At 41.9% G+C, this 18,057-nt stretch overlaps 1 protein-coding gene across 4 annotated transcripts in view; it reads left to right on the forward strand.

Annotated features, from left to right (window-relative positions):
• LOC117400205 (neurobeachin-like protein 2) overlaps positions 1–12,835 on the forward strand; it is a 118,861-nt gene extending 106,026 nt beyond the window's left edge. For all 4 annotated transcript variants that reach the window (XM_059022770.1, XM_059022768.1, XM_059022771.1 and 1 more), the window contains 15 exons: positions 386–526; positions 663–793; positions 1,469–1,578; positions 2,101–2,218; positions 4,687–4,784; positions 5,149–5,262; positions 5,709–5,798; positions 6,242–6,351; positions 6,634–6,806; positions 7,648–7,742; positions 8,019–8,135; positions 8,505–8,666; positions 8,936–9,084; positions 9,378–9,513; positions 10,258–12,835. In XM_059022770.1, the coding sequence (XP_058878753.1) occupies positions 386–526; positions 663–793; positions 1,469–1,578; positions 2,101–2,218; positions 4,687–4,784; positions 5,149–5,262; positions 5,709–5,798; positions 6,242–6,351; positions 6,634–6,806; positions 7,648–7,742; positions 8,019–8,135; positions 8,505–8,666; positions 8,936–9,084; positions 9,378–9,513; positions 10,258–10,365 (1,852 nt within the window). In that variant the 3' untranslated portion in view covers positions 10,366–12,835. The remainder of the gene's footprint in view (positions 1–385; positions 527–662; positions 794–1,468; positions 1,579–2,100; positions 2,219–4,686; positions 4,785–5,148; positions 5,263–5,708; positions 5,799–6,241; positions 6,352–6,633; positions 6,807–7,647; positions 7,743–8,018; positions 8,136–8,504; positions 8,667–8,935; positions 9,085–9,377; positions 9,514–10,257) is intronic.
• The last annotated feature ends 5,222 nt before the right edge of the window (positions 12,836–18,057 follow it).

An 18,057-nucleotide genomic window follows, 5' to 3' on the forward strand; every position in this document is an offset into this window, starting at 1 on the left:
GGTGGGTTTAAAGTATTCAGAATGAATCAATGTGAGATACAAGTCAGGAAGGAGGGACATTGCCCAACTGAACTGGGATTCTTTCTTTTTTTGTAGGTATTTTTTTTTCACAGAGAAAAGGGGTCAAGTCAACATGAACTGAGTAACCATTTCCAGTGTTTATTAGATATGCACAGATTTCTTTTTTTTTGTATGAGGGGTGTTTTATTGTGTTTATTATCGATTAAAAACAAAAATCGGAAGCCCTAGATATATGTCATAGATAACATTTGCATAAATGTAAATAACAACCCATTTTGCTAGCCCTTAAACCATAGTGGCTAGGCCATAATAACAATGTGTTGCCTGTACTACTTTCACAGTGTGTCTTTGTTTCTGTGTGCAGGTACGAGAGTTTTGAGGACTCCACAGGCACCATTGATAAATTCCACTACGGCACACACTACTCCAACGCAGCGGGAGTCATGCACTATATGATCCGGACTGAGCCCTTTACCACCCTGCACATCCAGCTGCAGAGCGGCAGGTAGGGCACAGCACAGCATACAGCTGCATACACAGCCGGCTTCATACAATTGCTGCAAAATGAATTTAATAAAATGCTTCTCCTGCTGTGGTGCAGTGTCTCCCCCTTCTGATGGTGTGCTGCCATTGCTCCCCAGGTTTGACTGTGCAGACAGGCAGTTCCACTCTGTGCACGCAGCCTGGCAGGCACGCGTGGAGAACCCCGTGGACGTGAAGGAGTTAATCCCAGAGTTCTTCTACTTCCCAGAGTTCCTGGAGAACATGAACGGTAAGTGGAGCAGCTGGCTCCCTGCAGTGGAGAGGGACTGGCCCGTGGTCCCTGTGCCGGTCTCGGCTGTGTAGCTTTACTGTGATCTGACAAGCTGGAGGGTGTGATCTGAAGCCCTGTGTGAGACAACTGCTCTTCTGAGTTCATGCTATTAACCAACACCAGACACTTTTAGGAAGTGTGTATCATAGGGGTGCACAGTTCTAGTCCTCAAGGTCCGGAGCCCTCCAGGTCTTTGTTCCACCTGCACCCTAAATGACTTTAACTATACCAATTTAACCTCCGTCCAGGTCTAAATCAGTCAGTTATTTCATGATACCTATAAACCCTGGAGGACCAGATTTGTGCGCCATTGGTGTACTGTTGCTGGGTTTAAAATAAATAAACAACAGAAAATTAAAAGGTAGATACAGGGGGAGATTTAACTGAAGTTTAAATGGATTGGATATGATTAACCCAAGTCACAAATTCAACTGGAAGCTGAGTAGATAAGTTTAGATTGGCAGGTAGTAAGGCTTTTCTTATGCAGAATAGTTTACCAGGTGACATTGTAGCAGCGCTAGGTGGAATTCTACCTGCTTTGATGTAAGCCAGCTGACCTCGCAGAGCGCTGTGCTGGAGTTTGTGTGCCTAGTTAATGATCGCCGCTCCTCTTCCTCTGTTTCTCTTCCTCAGGTTTCGACCTCGGCTCCCTGCAGATGTCTTTAGATAAAGTGCACAACGTTGTTCTACCAAAGTGGGCTGAATCCAGGGAGGACTTCATCCGGAAGCACAGGAAAGCACTGGTATGCCATCCAGTATCTGACCTGTCTGTGGAAGCTTTACTAGATCAGCTCAGTCCAGAGATGCACTGTCAAGTATATTCCACATTCGAGCATTGAAATGTGCTTTTTCACCCCTTTAATATCTGGTGTTTACAGAACAGTTCAGTAATGTGTGTTGTATATTTACAGGTAAACAGGTTGAATGATATCTTTTTAGGAGGTTTCTTGATTAGGAAGATCATATAAACAATTTCACAGCTCTAATTCGATTCTAATAATAATAATAATAATAATGATTAATATTATTATTATTATTATTACTGTAAAGAAATAGACAGATCCAAAATAACAATTTCTAAAATATAATCAAGAAGGCAGTGTAGTGTTAAACGACACAGTGTTCTAGCTAAAATGTTTGCAGTATTTCTGAATACTTTGTTTCTAAACTGAACATTTGAAACTTAAATTCTAAATAGATGTGCATGGCAGTGGAAAAAGTATGGAATCACTAAGATAATGATGCTGGCTTTGCTTCCCCTGCAGGAGTGTGAGCATGTGTCTGGCCACCTGCACGAGTGGATTGACCTGATCTTCGGCTACAAGCAGAGGGGACCCGCTGCGGTGGAAGCACTCAACGTCTTCTACTACTGCACCTACGAGGGTGAGGGAGGGGGAGGGAGAGGGGATGTTGATATTTAGGGTGGGGACTGGGTGGGGGGCTCCTTTGCTCCTTTGCTCCTTTTGCTCCTTTGCTCCTTCGCTCCCTGCTCTGCGACCAAATAAGCCAGCTCGTCGTCTTCCTTGAAATAAACAAAAATTTGGAGCAGCCTCAGGAACAGCGGAACTCAGCCATGTCTCCCCCAAGAAAGCGGTCTTGCAAGTCTATGCATTCCTGTGACAGCAGGGAGAGAGACACGCCTGTGAAACCAGCTTCAGCCACTGTGGAGATTCCAACCTGCGCTGCTCAGCCACCTTCTTCCCAGGTCACGATCCAGTGACTAGAGGAATTTGAAGCTCTTAACAGGCTTGGTCTCCACACCCTGTAGCCCCTACAGCGGTCCCTGGTACCGCAACACCCATGATTTGCACATGATCAGCAGTACTACACCGCGGATGCAACTGATCTGATTGACGATGACACTATGGAGTATACAGAGGCCCCTTTACTGTATCCAGCAATGCTGACGCTGTTTTGAGAAGGATTTCATCCTCTCTCAATGTCAATACCCAGACCAAAACAGAGGAGGACAATTTCCTTAGAATTACTGATGCAAAGGACAAAAAAAAAAAAAAACGGTCTGGAGGCTATGTGGGATAAATCCCTCAATGGCGGTTGAATGTGGTGCTTAACATGCTTACGAAACCACCATTCGAGCACCTGTATTCAGCAGAGCTGAAATATTTATCTTTGAAGACAGTTCCCTTTCAAGTACGAAATGTAACCATTACCATATAGGTATTTACCTCTTAAAGACCCCATTACCTAAATAAGATTTATCAAAGCTGCTTGCAGAGCCTTGTTCAGATAAGCATTTATTGTGTTTTTACACAAAATGTATGTGATATTAAAATAATCGCTGTAATAGTTTTCACTAGTTACGCATAATTTGTGCACTACAGCCTGTTGCTTGTTACATCCCAATGCGGCCTTGTGCCCCACGTGAAGCCAGTGGCTTAGTCGCTCCTTCCCGGGGATCCAGCAACATAAATTATAATAGGCAATTATAATAGTATTCAGGTCCCTTCCTAACAGTCACCACAACAGCTGGATGAGCTACGCCTGGTTAATAAGACCCTGCTCCGTGTGTCAAAGCTCAACGGGCAGGCTGTAGGCTGATAGCCGCACGTAGGCAGCTCTGGCTTTCCCAGGCACACGTGCCTGACAGGGACAAAGCACTGTTGGATGTCCCTATTACACCAGGGCATACGTTTGGTCCCTCGGTGGACGAGATCCTGCATCACTTTCATCATTATTATTATTATTATTATTTATTTCTTAGCAGACGCCCTTATCCAGGGCGACTTACAATTGTTACAAGATATCACATTATTTTTAGATACAATTACCCATTTACACAGTTGGGTTTTTACTGGAGGAATTTAGGCAAAGTACCTTGCTCAAGGGTACAGCAGCAGTGTCTCGCACCTGGGATTGAACCCACGACCCTCCGGTCAAGAGTCCAGAGCGGTAACAACTACTCCACACTGCTGCCCTGCACTGCTACCATGCGTGGGAATTCACAAAGGAGCTGGTTCGCTTGCTTCTCAAGGCCCCAGCAGCCTCAAAGACAGGCACAGCTGGCTGCGCCTGTTGCCAGAGGTGGCTTTGAAAGGTTCTGCCACCCGGCGCAGCCCAGGGCTTTTCGTGGAGCCATCTTTAGCATTGGCGTCGGTGCACCATGGACAGCTGGGTGGTAACTACCACCTTTAGGAGGTAAATACCTATATGGTAATGGTTACATTTCTATTTCAGGGAACCAGGGTTATAATAATAACCTAAAGTTTTCCTACTAGCAATCATCTATGCAAAGCGAGTAGGTGAAATGCAAGCATTTTCCATCGCAAAAGCATCTATATTTTTCAAGGAGGCCAGGACTAAGGTCATGCTTTGTATTAACCCTGCTTTCCTCCCTGAAAGCATCTGTGCTTTCCATGTCAACCAGTCAGTGGAGTTGGAGGCTTCTCATCCACCACCTTTCCAATCTGACAGGGAGAGGAAGCTCCACACGCTCTGACCAGTTAGGGCATTAGCGTACGATGTTGACCGAACTCAGGGTTAGCATCAAACAGAGCAGCTCTGTATCTGCTATGAGTTCCACTGACACACCCTGTCCAAACAACAGCTGTCAGAGTGGATTGCAGACACTGTCTGGCTTGCCAACCTACCCCTAGAAGGTCAATGGTCATTCCACAAGAGACCTCACAACCTCTTGGGCATTATTCCAGGGTGCATCTCTCTCTGACCTGTGCACTGCTGCAGTATGGGTGACCCTCACCCCCATACTTTCAGGTGATGTATTATTGTTTTAATGTTCAGAGTGCATCCAAAAGCCATGCAATGCATCAGAGTAAGAGAAAACTTGCCCTGCCCTTCCTTGTGTATAGCTGACTTTGTGGTTCTCTCTGCAGGTGCTGTGGACCTGGACGCCATTGCAGATGAAACAGAGAGGAAGGCTCTGGAGGGGATCATCAGCAACTTTGGACAGACTCCCTGCCAGCTGCTGAGGGTGAGCCAGTATGTTGATAGTGCTGACTTACCCATTTCCATGGAGCGGCCTATCACAGCCAGCTCTTTCACCATTCACTTCATCACCTACCTATCTCTGTTAAAGGCCACCCAATCAACGCAGAACAAACACTTAACCTGAACGGTATTTGTTGTCCAGAAGATGATTTGTACAAGATTTTATTTTATTTTATTTAAGTTGTGAATGTTGGACTATTATGTTAACTGAGCCAGCAAATCTTGGGCTTGCCAGAGACTAATATTTATGCTTACACTTTTCCATGGAAGGACCTTTCAGTGCGATTCTGTAACCCAGTATCTGTCTGTCTGTCTGTCTGTCTGTCTGTCTGTCTGTCTGTCTGCAGGAGCCCCATCCTCCCCGGCTGTCTGCGGAGAACGCTGTGCGGCGACTGGCTCGCTTTGAGAACAACCCCCCCAACCTCCTGGACCACCTGTCTCAGCTCAAGGCCTTCGTAGAGGTGCTTACTACCAGGGAGTTTGTGGGGGACAAGGTTAAAGGAAGAGAAACCTTTTAATTTCATGTTTTTGTTCAAAAAAAGGCTTCATTTTTGTATTAAGAAAGATTTATATTTAGCATAAAAATGATTTTATTGAGTCCTAGAGAGAGAGAGAGAGAGTTATTAAATAACTATTAAAACATAACTGTAAAACACTCAGAGCGGAATTTAGAAATACTAAAATAAACTAAAATTCAATGACAAATGTCTACTATGTATTGCATTGTAAAAGACTTCTTTCTAGTGAAAACGTTTGTCATTTAATTTTAGTTTCTTTTAGTATTTCTAATACCTGAGGTAGAAACTGAATTGTTACTAGATTGTGAGAGTGAGCTGTGAAATTTGTATTCATTCAGGCAGCGCTGGCCCTGCTGATGAGTTTTAATGACATGGTGTTTCTCTTCCAGAGTATCAGTGATAACGTTTCCCTGGTGCAGGCTGTGGTTCCCAAAAACCAGGCCCGTTCTTTCATTACCCAGGGCTACCCGGACCTGCTGGTAAAGATGAGACCCCCGTAGTGGGAACTTCCTCTCTGCTTCTGTCTTCTCTTTTTCCTAACTTCTCTCTATGTCTTATATTCATTATTCTGCTTCATTGCTTAAATATCTCGGGTACTCTTTCCTTGCCATTATTTTATATCAAAACAATATAAATATAATAAATTATTTAAACCTGAATTATTCATAAATTTTCTTTTAATGTTGTATAAGAAGCAATTTCTTTACAAGTTGTAAAAAATCAGGCTTCTACTTGACATGGAGTAAATAATAGTTTAACCTTGTTTAATACAATAGCTGTATGTTTCTTTGATTATTCGTTGTACCACTGTGCATATTAACAGTATATGATACTGTATTTTTATTATGACATTTTCTTATTGTTTTGGTAGTTCTGGCTGAACTCCACTTCCCATAACCCTTTGCTCTCCCCTGTCTCCCAGGTCACAGTCAGTGCCAGTGGATTGCTGGGAACTCACAGCTGGCTGCCGTATGATAAAAACATTGCCAACTACTTCAGCTTCAGCAAGGACCCTACTGTCTCCAACCCCAAGTATGAAAGTCTCTCTCACTGCTCTGCTTTGCTGTCATACTGTAATTTTGTAGTATTGAATTTGCTAGACTATACTGTATTGAAGTTGCTAGCTGTGAGATCCCCAGTACTGAACTGCTGTTACAATACCGCTATTGAAGTAGCTGGCTCTCAGATCGATCCCCTGTTCTGTACTGAGTTCTCTAAACTATACTCTATTGAATGGGCAGGTTCTGATCCCCACTACAGAGTTCTCTTTAAAATACTGTATTGAAGTTGTGTACCCCTCCTCTCTCTCTGCAGGACCCAGCGTTTCCTGTCGGGACCCCTGTCCCCTGATGTGGAGCTCACCTCAAAGATCCTGGTGGTGTCTCACGACGGAAAGCTGCTATTCAGCGGGGGGCACTGGGACAACAGCTTGCGGGTGACTGCACTGGGCAAGGGGAAGGTGGTTGGGCAGCTCTGCAGGCACATCGGTACGTCAGCCCAGAAGCAGGGGACATTGGGGGAACTTCAGAGAAGAGACCTCTGTTTGCAAGGCACCTGACTCCTGTGGTGCTTTCTGTTGCATTAGACCCTTTAGAACATTAGAACCGCCTGATTTTCTTACTACCTAGAACCGTCGTGCCAGTCATTTTAACCGGAACATTTTTAAACAGCTTCAACGTGAAAGTGAAAGACAGACTATCGAATACAACTCAAAAGTTTTATTCATGAATATCATATCTAACATTTGCATAGCAGAAACACTGTTTTTTAAATGGAAAATTAAACATAAAACTACAAAAAATAAAAAATAAAACTATAAACTATAACTATAATTCAGAAGAAACTAGTGTGTAAACAGGTGTAAACGAGTATATGTACACACAAAACTATAAAATCATTTTTTCTAATACTAACATAAATAAAATAAAATATAACATTACTTCCAGTATATAATGTCTTCTTACAGTATTGCTCTATTTGTTTATTTGTTGTATTTATTTATAACTTGCACTTCTCATACACTTATAAGTTGCTTTGGATAACGAATTTACAAGTTTACGAACGAGAGGAGGCCAATCAGCCCATCACACCCTTTCAGTTCCCAGTATGTGATTAATCTAAAAACTTCCCAGTGATTCAGCATCAACACCATGGCTAGGTAACCCATTCTATAAACATGTTACTTTCTGTGTAAAGATGATACAGCTGAAAGTCTAACATGATTATTGCTGATAACAACACGATTCTCATGAATCATTTTTCAGTACAATTTGTAAGAGAGGAGACCTTGCTGCCAGCTGGTTTAATGGTGTTCTCTTCTCTTGTAAGACATCGTGACATGCCTGGCGCTGGACCTCTGTGGAATCTACCTCATCTCTGGCTCACGGGACACCACCTGCATGGTGTGGCAGGTCCAACAGCAGGTACACATGCCCAGCCCTTGTTGGAGGGTTGCATACACTTCCATAACGTTTTCTATCTAATCAGTCCTAAGAATTAATGCTGTAAATCTACATGTTAAGCATGTAAACCTTTTGTGTTTTTTGTAAACTCTCGTACAAATCTTACTTGAAAAAGTATGTTGATTTTGTTTTTTTGTTTATTTTTACTTCTGTATTTGTTTACTGTTTAAATGTTTACAACCTTCATTCTGATAAGCAATGCAGTGATAGCCAGTCCCTTTCTCTTCCCCTCTGCAGGGTGGTTTTGCCTGTGGTCTGGCTCCAAAGCCAGTTCAGGTCCTCTATGGACACAACGATGAGGTCACCTGTGTGGCCATCAGCACTGAGCTGGACATGGCGGTCTCGGGGTCAAAGGTGAGGGGTCATGTCCTTCTAAAGAGTTTAACATGAGCCAGTATCTAACTAGCATGGGGTCAGGATGGAGGAAAAATGCATGTTATTCCTGGCAACCTTTCCCTTCATTTTGCCATTGCTGATACACTATCTTGGAGCAGCCCACCTACATGACTGTCCTTGCTACTGTGGAACCTAATAGATCTTTTCTTTCATTCATTTCTGGTAAGCTGTTTGCAGTTTTTTTCTCTTGCAGATTTTATGCGAGAGCTATCCTACTCTGTCTTGTTTTGTAAACTCGGTGACACCCTCCTCTGCGTGCTGTCTTTTGATGTCTAATTTTCTCCTTCTCCCTCCCATTCTCTCTCCCTCTATCTCCATATCTCTCAGGACGGCTCATTGATCGTGCACAGTGTGCGGCGGGGGCAGTTCATGCGGACCTTGCAGCCAGCCTGTGAGCGCTCTCTCCCGGTCACTATCTCTGACCTGGTCGTGGGGCTGGAGGGCCATATCGTCACACAGACCATCCTGCAGGGGAGGAGCACCGTCAAGGTAACAGGATGGAGGGGAGGGAGGTGTGCTAAACCTTGAATAAGAAATGTCTTTTAGTGTTGTTGTTGTTGTTGTTGCTTCTAGAGAGTTACTTTTAGTTTCATCACTTGTAAGTGTTCAATATAGAACAAAACATCGTCTTCAGTTTAGAAGGAAGTAGTAGTAATATTGTGCCTGTGTCTTGTGTCTACGTGTGTGTCTGCATGCTTGTGTCTGTTACTGTGTGTGCTCCCTGTCTGACCGCATCTCTCTCTCTCTCTCCTGTTCAGGACAAGTTCTCCCTGCACGTGTACTCGATTAACGGAAAGCTGCTTGCATCGGTGGTTCTGGAGGAGCAGGTGTCGGCGATGTGCCTGTCTCAGGAGCACGTCATCCTGGGTACAGTGCAGGGCTCCCTCTGCATCCGAGACCTCTACAGGTAGGAGCAGCACAGTACAGCTGCCTATCAGAAGAACTGTTTAGACAAACGTTGCAACTAGAACATATGAAAGACTTTTCGATTTGAATTGTATTAAACACAAAAACTATGTTTTACTTGATGGTAAGAGCTGGAAAACGGGAAATTGTCAGGTAAGGCATTTCCATGTCTAATTCAACGCTAAATCCAATGTCCTGCCAAAAATTCAGTTGGACTGCCAGCAACTTGTCTGAGTGACTGTTCAGCGCTCTGGCTGTGCTGAGCTGTAACCTTGCTTTGGGTTTGTGTTCCAGTCTGAAGTTGATGATGAGCCCTTTGGCGCTGAAGGTACCGGTCCACAGCGTATCCATCACCAAGGAGAACAGCCACATCCTGGTGGGACTGGGAGACGGCAAGCTCATTGTGGTGGGGGCCGGGCAGCCCTCTGAGGTACGAGAGAGAGGGCAGATAAGACAGGCCACACACTGGTGCGACTGGGAGAGTGCAGTGGGAGTAAATGATCGGGCAGGGGGACGTGGAGTATGGGAGTATCCACAAGCTGGAATCCTGCCTGGACATGCTTGAGAATCTTTTAAAAGAGAGCTAATAAAAGCTGCCCAATTTTCTTACATCCCATTAGCTTACATTAAAAACAGTTGTATTGAGCTGAAGATCTCACTGTTGGACTAAATCTGACACAATCCAGTAAAGTACCAGGAAGCAATAGCAACTATGATTGTGTTGTAATTTAACAAAGAAAATGATCTTCAGCAAACCAGGAGATTGTGCGCACAGGCAGTCCAGCGATTTTATGTTGCTACGTTTAAGCCTTGGTTATGATTGTTTTTGTTATTTAAGTTGCTAAATAGGGGTGTAACGATTCATCATGTATAGATGAATAGTGATACTTTCTTTACATGCTATGTCGTATGTATCTTTTTTTATTGTGACACAAGACCAAAAGCACAATGTTGTTGTTCACCAAATGGTTCTTGAATGAAGAATACGTGTGTTTGTACATACTTTTCCTATACATTTTAGATTTTTGTCTTTTAACATATTATTATACATCATACAAGGGACCCATCAGGACCATCACATTTGTGTCGCAAACTGCATCGCACAATATGTTTCATATCGTGACAAGAGTGTATCGTTACCCCCCTATTCCTAACACCCTCTCTATGTGATCAGGTGAAGACGGGCCAGTTCACTCGGAAGCTGTGGGGCTCGAAGCGCCGCATCACTCGGATCTCCTCGGGGGAGACAGAGTACAACCCCACAGAGACTGCTGAGAAATAAAGCTGCAGCCACAACGCACCGGACAGGAGGCTGGGGAGAAATCCCAGCGCAAAGCACTTGTCAGATTAAAATGGAATGGAAGCTCCCTCCCAAAGACTCCACAGCCAGCCGAGAGAACAAGCCTGGGTGGGGGAGACCCTGACTCCTGCTCTCTCGCCGCCTGCTTGCCACTTCAGAGTGGTTTCTGGAGTAGTTTCCAGGAAAAAAAGGAAGGTGTTTCTTTATTTATTTTAAATGTTTTTATATTCTTTTTCAAAAAACTTCACATTCCCATTGCATTGAAAGTTCACTGTTTTTATCACCAAGACAAGACCACCTGTATTTTTGTTTATGCATATACATACATACACACATACATACATACTGTACTGTATACGTGATGTGACCATACAGGGCATGTTTACTCCATATATACTGTTACCCCTAAAAAGCATTGAATCTGTGTTCAAAGACTTACAAACACAGATAAACAAAGCGAACATGGAGGGGGGAAAAACTAAACAGCTCTGTATTCAGGGAGAAAACCGGATCCCGTAGGATCAAATTCACTTTGCACTATACAATCTCCACAGTTCCCACTATACTGTACGAATACATGTCTCTGTGTGTAGAAATGATTGCATTCAGTGTCAGGCACACATACGAGTTATAAACATACTGTGTGTGTGTGTGTGTGTGTGTGTGTGTCTATATATATATATATATATATATATATATATATATATATATATACACACAAAATAATAATAATAATCCAGGGATAGGAATTTTGCATGTTCAGTCACTGCAGAAGAACAGGTGGATGGTGTTGGGAGACCTGGAGTGTGTGCACTGGGGAAACCTGGTGGGTTTAGGAGGAAGCTCTACATGGAAAGTGTGGACAGTCCTGCTGTTTCTTTGTTTTGTTATGTTGTCTTTGTTCAGGGTCTAAAACCTCATTACATTCCCCTTTCTTCTTTTTGAATTTAAACAGACATGGGCCTGCATCAGGTCAGGTTTTGATCTACTGTGAAGTGTGAATGGCAATCAAAGCTGCAGACAAAAGGTTAAGTTTGTATAGATGCAGAATCTGTATTTCTGGAAAACCTAGAAGTGGCCTAAATTAGTCAGTTAATCATGGTTAGGCAATTAACCCCAGCTCAGCCCCACCTTACCGTCTGCCGTTTAACATAATCTACTATTTCATATTGAATAATGTCCCTTCCACAGACAGGAATGCTTGTTCCACAGCGCCCCCGGTGGCCAGTAGTGTTTCCAACATGTTGTCAGAGACAACATCACTTGTATCTGCTGTTCCACATTGCAGCTGTAGGGGTCGCTGTTGGCACCCTAGTGGCGTGATGAGGAAAGAGCACCCAACACACTCTGTGTACATGAATTTTGTTAAGATGCATCAATGCTTTAACAAAGGTATTTGAAACTACTGATTATACCGTCTTGCCAAAATACTACTGATTTGTTTTCTTTAAAGATTATTTTGCAGTTTTACGTTAACTAAATGCTGGATACAGCTATTGTCAGTAAGGTCAACTTAATGTCTGTTGGTCTTGTAGTACTGGTTCTCCAGCGAGAGCTTCAGGGTGCCGGCTGAGGAAACAGTGCCAGATGGAGAATGATAGTGTCTGTGCCTGTTTGTCTGTGTGTTAGTGTATTGGGCCTGCCTCATCTTGTTACTCAAACTGCAAATAACTCTTTATAACAGCAAGCCATATGAAACAGGGTTGTAAAATGTATTCAGGCGCTGTATTGACTTTCATGCCACAGTATTGACACTTGTGGTGCTTGTGGTTGTCTATGTATCTGTATTTTTAAACCACTGTAACACTGTTTTAAATTGTCACTGTTGCACCATGTAAGGATGATTTCTTCTCGCGCGGGGGGGGGGGGTGTTGTGCAATAATAATAATAATAAAATAATAAATCAATATGTTGAGAGGGGTATTTTTATATCTCTTACTGTAAAAACGATTTTGTATGGACTTGCATGCAGAGGTTGGAATTTGATGTATATCTGAATGTGTTCCTCCTGTTTCTGTATGTTTGTTTTTTTTAAATACTTTTATTTTCTCACAATGTACTTGAGCACTGCAAGTTTTAATGCAGTAGCAACTGGGTAAATGTGGCGCCGTTTTTTTATATATATTGTTAACTCATTCCTTTGTGATACCTGATTTTCACTTGGTCTCTTTGTTGTGAGGTGCTTTTCCTGGTTTAATGATTTGTTGAACTCTTATCGGGAAGGAAAACTATGTGACTCAGCTCTGTGTGTCTCCAGGATGCTAATGCTGTCTGTATACATTTGTAAAAAAAAAAAAAAAATGCAGAGCACAATCATTTAAAGGATGCCTTAAACACAGACGAGCCAGCCTTACCTTGAACGATATCGCTGTCTTTGTTTAATTACTGTGGTGATGTTTGTGATCGTTCCTTTAGAACGAACAGGAAAAAAATAAAAGATGGTTCTATTAAATTGTGTCGGCCTCTTCCTTTACATTCTTTTAACCACTTGCTTTGAGACTGTCTGTCTTTCCAGTTGGTACACTTCTGTATTCTATGATTCTCTCAGATGTTCCATTACAGGTGTGGTGTCCAGTAAAAATGACCCCTTTCACTGCTGCATTTTTTAACCTCTGGGCATATCTATGATAGAGTACATTTCACATATCCATTCTTTTTCCTGTTTACAAACCTTTTCATCAGATATGCCAAAACATTTAAATTATGCCCTCAGGGTGTTTTGTCTTTGTTCTCAAACTCACATTACTGGTTTATTCATTTTTTCTCAGTTGGCAGAAGTGACTTTGACAAAAAGGTCTTGTAATTGTGTTGGTCTTTCATAACGTGCCAATTGAGAGGTCTTTAGGTCTTTATACTGTATTGTACAGTATTTATCTGTTCTACACTTATTTATAAGCAGTTTGTGATTTGACACCCTTGTTTCTGAAACTAAGGATACAACGCAGGCAAAAGTTATCAACAATTTTCCAGCAGCTGCTTTTGTGATATCCAGGCCAAGATTTGTCACTACAGCAAAGTGTTTTCTCTTGAAAAGGTGTTTCCAATATAATCTAGGCCAGGGTTTCCTAATCCTGATCCTGGGGACCCACTGTGTCTGCTGGTTTTCATTCCAACTGAGCTCTCAATTACTTAATTTAACTTCATTATCTTAATTAGACTATTTTAATTGTTTTCAGCTTTTAAACAGTTGGATATTTCAAGTTAGCTATACAATTTTATAAGTAACTTGATATTGGCAACTTTTTATGAGCTGAGAACAATTAAAGGTCTAATTAAGCACATTAATAGTTCAATTAAGGGTTTAATTAAGTAATTGAGAACTCGGTTTGGAATGAAAACCAAGAGACACAGTGGGTCCCCAGGATTGGGAAACCCTGATCTAGGCTAAAGAAATACTAAAACCTGTTGCATATTAATGTTTAATTCATCAACACTTGATTTACAGTGGGCATAATTTATCGTTATTTATCATTTTCACATGCTTGAGATTCAGAATTCTGCAGATTTACATTTTCCCTCATTGGCTGCAATCTGCAATTCCAGTGCTTTTGTCCCTGGCTTCTCTTTCACCGTTTAAAACAGGGCTTCTCAAACTCGGTCCTGGGGACCCCGTGTCTGCTGGTTTTCATTCCAACCGAGCTCTTAATTACTTAACTAGACCCTTAATTGATCTAATAATGTGCTTAATTAGACCTTTTTACTTGTTTTCAGCTCTTAAACAGTTGCAGTTCAAGTTACTTATCAAATGTTGTAGCTAACTTGAAATATGCAACTGTTTAAGAGCTGAAAACAAGTAAAAAGGTCTAATTAAGCAAATCAGTTCAATTAAGGGTCTAGTTAAGTAACTAAGGGCTCGGTTGGAATGAAAACCAGCAGCCACAGCGGGTACCTTGGACCGAGTTTGAGAAGACCTGGTTTAAAACAATATGTATTGTGCGATACAGCAGATAACGTGTCACGTGAAGAGCAAAGAAAAAAATTGGATGAACAAAGATTTTTGATCAATATACTGTAGCACATTACACTTCAAAACTATCCCAGAAAAAAAAAAAAAAAACACAAGCTGTCCGAAATGGACGTAAGCACATACAGACATTTACTAATGAGAGGAGGCCATTCAGCTAATTTAAGCTCGTCCGGTTCCTAGTAGCTGATTGATCTCAGTGTTTTGTGAAGTTGGGTCTTAAATGATCCCAGTGTTTCTACAAAGTTCAGTCTCACTTACGAATGAGTAATTTTCCTAAAATTAGTCTTTCTTGAAAGGTACATACTAAAGCTTTAACTGGGTTGGCTGCACAAGCCACTCTCATGACAGAGACAGGTCTGTAAGAGGAAGTGGCCGAGCAGCCAACCCTTACCATTTTCCTTTTCAGTCTTGAGAAAGGACCAGATATTCCAAAGAGATTTGTTCTTTTACCTTGCTTTATTTTGTGTGCTTTTATGACATTCTCTGCTGGCTACTTACTGCTTTAGCACCTTGGTAGTGTAATAGTGTTGTTGTTACTTTTACAAGAATAAAGAAGCTACTTGTCTTTGTCCTGTTAGCCATGTGGTTTGCAGGTTAGATAGGCCTACCTTGCCCATTGCTCTGGCTCATCTTCAAGCATGGTCAACTGGGGGCCAGGAAGTGTCTCCTGCCCACCAACAGTTAACTTTTCTTTTTTCTATGATAAGCATGCTCCAAGTCTAAAGTCTGGAAGACCAATGTCCAGGAGGGGCAGGGTTGTGTGCTTGTTTGGGTAGTGTGTATACTGTACAATACAGAAGGAAATTCAATATGTGAAATGTCAGGTTTGTGTATTGCCGCTGCGACATGAGTGAGGTGGGAAGTAAAGCATTTACAAATTAGTCTGTGATTCTTCTGTTTTTTTTATCATAAAAGACAGAAAAAGAAAACTGTGTTTTCCAAGCATGGTGGGGAGCATGGTAGTGTTAAAGAAAATGGAGGTAACCTCCAGTGTCTTGTATCTGCAAGTCATGGCAGTGCCAATGGAATATAACATAACTTGAACCACAAGTTAATTCTGTGATTGCTATCTCAGCCTGTAGTGGATATGCTGTGGGAGAAGTTTGGCACTCCATTTACCAATCTCTCTGGACAACTTAAAATATTTCCTGTGGTTTTCTTGCCATCTGCATCCTCAGTCTGGCAGGGTAGATGCCATCTACCGTGTGGCCAGATGGCCTCCTGTTCTCCTTTCAACACTTCAGCCCAATTCATCCCTTCCTGTTTCCAGGTCTTAATGGTTGTATCTTGCTGGTCCATGAATATCTGAATCTCCCAGTTCATAGCCCTTCTCAAAGGAGATTATTAGCCTCTGCCAGTCCACCACAATCTGCTTCAGCAGTCCCAAGGCAAGATTCGGCATCGCCATCCAGAGAAGTTCAGTCTTTGGACTTGGCCTTTGAACGGTGCCATTTCTTCACTTTAGGCCTTTCCGAGAAGGTCATAAACACTCCAAGCCTCAAGGGCGCCATCTACCATTACTCTCTTATGAAGGGAAGATCTTTTCCAACTGGTGTTAGGGTTTTGACTTTCTGCATAGCCCCATCAGTGCTATATTTCAGTTCCTACAGCACTTGTTGGATCAGGGCAAACAATGCCCACGACCAAGGTGTACCTTCCCTCTATTTCAGCTTTTCATCTGAAGGTGTTGGATTTTCACCTGGTGCACATCCGCTCTCTGTTTACTTCATGAGGTGGCCTTGGATACTTCACAGCTGCCTTGTTTTGACCGTTGGATTTCTTGTGTTCTATTGTTTTTTTTAATGCAAAGATTTTAATTCCTGCCCGGAGATTTTTGCTGTTATACCCAACTTCAAAACATCTGCATTCTGGTGACAACAAAACTATGACAAATATTACAGCCCAGCTTAGCATCAAACCAATCAAGGAATGGATAGGTTTCTTTTTTTCTTTCAATTTGCAGAGCTCAAAATAGCACCCCGTGCATCACCAGGTTTTTTGCAGCAATCGATAATTTCGGCAGTGGCATCGTCACGGAAGACAAAATGAAATGTGTGGAAGTTAACATTAACTGCTGTTAATATGAATGGACATGTGACTATGCCTCCTTTCACACAGGGATAGGCTGAAGTTGCTTTAGTTGAATTCACTGCAATTCATTTAATATGTCCGTCTCAGGTCCAAGTTAAGGGCCCTTCTTTCCGGTAGCCCATCTCCGTGTCAAAGGAGACGTAAAAACATGTCTGTTCATATTACTAGACTGTGACAATTATGTTATGTTTTGAGCGCTGTACCTTTAAGACATGACCTTTAGTCTCTCACACAAGGCATAATCGCCAATAATATTGATTTCCATACAAATTACAGAACTTTAGGAATCATTAAACTTCAAAAATTCATTAAAATGTTTCTATACTTTGATACTTGCTGTAAGGCATTGTAATAACGTGCAATTGAAATGAATAAAAGTTCTTAGCTGCTCAATAACAGACAGGAACTCCAGCCTTTAGTGACGAAATGGAAGAAAAATCAAGAACGAGGTGACTGTTTTAAATTGCTTAACTTAAAAATTGAAAACTCTTCGCGTTCACTGCATGCAATGTATATCTTTATTACTGTTTGTGTATCAACACATTACACTTCTATCTGGTAATCTCTACAGGGGTTTCTCCGAGACGAGATGAAACAAAGTACTAGTTATGCAATTGAACTGAGTGCTGAAGGCAACTAGGGGGAATGGCTCTGGGTGGATAACAGTGCGTTCAATGAAACTCTGTCTCTCTCAATACTAAAACATGCGCAACTAAAATGAAAAAGTAATATATTCAATACTGGGTAATAAACACATAGAAGACTGCTTATAAACATGAAACACGTTTTTTATTTGTTCATAGGAAACAAAAATACTTTTGCTTACACAAAATGGTATTGTATTGTTCAATTTTCAAATCAAAATGGTTTGAGTTTCCAGTGAGCTGTCGGTCTAAACAGCTTTCTGACTAAGTGTTCCCAATTTTTACAGAATTGTGTTCTATTGTATCAGAAGTCAGCCACAACCTATCAGTGTAATAATCCACTGCCCTGGATCTGTGAGAGTGGCCCAGCTCTAAATGAACCCACTCACAGGACCCAGGAGACACACTGGTAGTACACAGCACTTCTATAAATCTGTGTTCACTTTCTAGAAACCCACTGGCCAGTAAAGGAGTTATTTCATATCAAGGCACCCAATAGTTCCCACTTGACCATCTCAAAATGTCCTATCCATATGCTAACTACTAAATATTTGTTGGCTACTTTGAGTAATTGGGAATAATGGTTACCTAATTTTAAGGGAGAGGATGGGGTTGTAATAACTTATCTGTGATTACCCTTAAAAATAAGTGGTTTATGCAATAAAATGGGGTTTGACGCTGTGGTGTTAACTCTAGAAATCATAGCATGTGTCCGTTCATTCTTCTACAGTACGCAGTTTACATTTACAGCTAAATATTTTGCCATTTCTGGGACTCCCAACTTTAGATTAATGCAAGACAGGGAAATAGAGTCCTTACTAGGCATACTCACAGAGAACATTGACAATGGGGTAAAGAATGGGGTTCTTGTCAGTGGAAATGTAGCGCTACTGTCTTTACCTGAGCCAGCTTCAGGGAATGTACAGTAAAAGTGTACGAGAACTTCTTCAAGCTTGAGTTGGATTGTGGAAT

The sequence above is a fragment of the Acipenser ruthenus genome, chromosome 4 (genome assembly GCF_902713425.1).
Source record: "Acipenser ruthenus chromosome 4, fAciRut3.2 maternal haplotype, whole genome shotgun sequence".
NCBI classification, from domain to species: Eukaryota; Metazoa; Chordata; class Actinopteri; order Acipenseriformes; family Acipenseridae; genus Acipenser; species Acipenser ruthenus.